At 45.4% G+C, this 2310-nt stretch overlaps 1 protein-coding gene across 1 annotated transcript in view; it reads left to right on the top strand.

The window, feature by feature from the left end:
- PEX19 (peroxisomal biogenesis factor 19) overlaps nt 1-2224 on the top strand; it is a 6248-nt gene extending 4024 nt beyond the window's left edge. Inside the window, exons 6-8 of the mRNA XM_012808578.1 lie at nt 476-652; nt 877-921; nt 1091-2224. Of these exons, the coding sequence (XP_012664032.1) occupies nt 476-652; nt 877-921; nt 1091-1174 (306 nt within the window). The 3' untranslated portion in view covers nt 1175-2224. The remainder of the gene's footprint in view (nt 1-475; nt 653-876; nt 922-1090) is intronic.
- Nucleotides 2225-2310: the final 86 nt, after the last annotated feature.

Genomic DNA, 2310 nt, shown 5'->3' on the forward strand with positions numbered 1-2310 from the left:
TAGCCACTTGAGCTATAGGCCCCGAGCCAGGAATGGAAGGTTTTCAGTGACATAGAGCAACATGCTTTGTGTTAAGTGTGAAAAATAGCATAGACCAAGAGTAAGCAGACCAAGGTCTGGTTGGGGCAAACCCAACTCTTTAGCAAGGAACAGTTTTTATGTTAAGGTTGTTTACAAAAAAGAAAGAAAGAAAGAAAGAAAACAAGCAACAGAGACCATATGTGGCTCTCAAAACCTAAAATATTTACTATCTAGTCCTTTATAATGAGGAAGTTTGCTAATCTTTGGTGACTATGAATACTCACATGGCCAAGTGATCTAGTTGGAGGCAGTGCTGCTTTTCATGATTAACGTGCTTATTTAGCTTTCCCTTCTCTTTGTTCACTTTCCCTTTCACATTTTAAGTATTGGTCTTTATACCCTTCCATATCCACTGTTCACTTAATTTTTCTCTACCCATTCTCTCTTTTCTTAGTATCCAGAATGGTTGCAGAGTCACCGGGAATCTCTACCTCCAGAACAGTTTGAAAAATATCAGGAACAGCACAGTGTCATGGGTAAAATATGTGAGCAGTTTGAGACAGAGACCCCCACAGACAGTGAGGCCACTCAGAAGGCTCGTTTTGAGATGGTGCTGGATCTCATGCAACAGGTAGGGCCTCCTTTTGCCATCTGCCCATGGCGCTGCCCACATAGATATTAAGTAGAGGAGGAATCTGGGAAGGATGCGTCACTGCCAAACCCGGGTGGAAGAAGGATCACAAAAGAGACCGCATAATGTGATCTTCAGAAGAAGATCATTAATCAAGTTCCTCTTCTGGGTTCCTGTTCTCTGAGGTTTCTTCTATCTTATGTTCCTTTTTCCTCATTTTCCAGCTACAGGATTTGGGCCATCCTCCAAAAGAGCTGGCTGGGGAGATGGTGAGTGTGTTTTCTCCTCCTAGATTTTAATCTGAGCCCCCTTGTTTCCAGAATTCTATAACCACTAGTGATTCCACCTAAGGTGATAATTATGGCTGTGGGGATGGACTTTCAGAAGCACTGATCTGAAATATGAGCAGTTATCTGAGTCCCTTCATCTCTTCTCCAGCCTCCTGGCCTGAACTTTGACCTGGATGCCCTCAATCTTTCGGGCCTACCAGGTGCCAGTGGTGAACAGTGTCTGATCATGTGAAACACAACACGTTTTCCTCTCTGAGTCCCAGCCATGGGGAACATCTGGAGTCAGCAGAATCACTGGGAACAGAGGCAGAAGTATCATCTGCGGGAGCTGTCTGCCCGCTGCCCTCTGTCATCCCATTCAAGACTGTGCCATACCAGCTGAGGTTTTTCCTCTGTTTTTCTAGGAATAAGGTCTGTTTTACAGGCCTTTTCTGTGAGTCTGCTTCATTTTGGTTTCTGCTGCTATCAAAGAAGGGCCACCCACTGGCAGGTGAAGGAAGGCATCCCTTTTGGGACTTGCACCTTATACCCTCTCCCAAAATAATGTTATATGTGGCCACACTGATGACCAGTGTCTTTGTGCCTTGTCTCTACTCCCTTTCTTGGATCTGGGGAGCAGGGGCATAGTCCTGGGACTCTGTATTTCTATAGTTCTCTCAGCAGGGACTTTGGGAATCAGGAGAAACGAAGTCTGGGCTGGGTAACAGGTTTGTCACCATGCCACCTCACCTTTAGACAGATTGAAGGGGGGAATTCTTTAAGGGGGGAAAAGAGCTTTTGCATCTAATCATGGTAGGGTTGGAAGAGAAGTCCTGAGATTCTCTTCTCCCCAGGTGCTAAGCCCTCAGCTTCCTATTCTAGCCTGAGAACTCAAGTTGCTACTCTAGTTCTTAACTACAGTGCTGTGTGATCTGGGTAAACCCAGCCCCTGACCTTCCTTTGTCCCCTGCCTGTCCTTCTACTGCCTCTCTTTTTTAAATACTTGTTTATTCTAACCCTTTTGAGCCCAAGCTGTGACAATAAAGGGCCCATCCTATTTCCCCTCGTCTATCTACCACTCTCACTGGTTTCCTCTGCCTGGCAAACAATTGTAGTGTCAGGTCTGGGAAACGAATGGCCATTCTTCCCCAGATATAGTCTGGCTTATTTGAGACATCTAATTCCCTTAAGATCCTCTCCCTTGGTTCAAGAAAGTAGCTTGGAAAAGGGAGAGGGTTACAACCTGGGTCCCTTTTCCTGCAGGCTCCATGAGACAGTATCTAATAAATATTCTGAGTGAGGAGTGTGGCCTGTTTTTCATTCAGGTCTTTTTTCGATTTCCTCAGCTTCTGTAAGCTACAGTGAAGAGTGTTAGGCGACTAGTTCTAC

Source organism: Otolemur garnettii, unplaced genomic scaffold (assembly GCF_000181295.1).
Source record: "Otolemur garnettii isolate 467f Iridium unplaced genomic scaffold, OtoGar3 scaffold00091, whole genome shotgun sequence".
Lineage (NCBI taxonomy): Eukaryota > Metazoa > Chordata > Mammalia > Primates > Galagidae > Otolemur > Otolemur garnettii.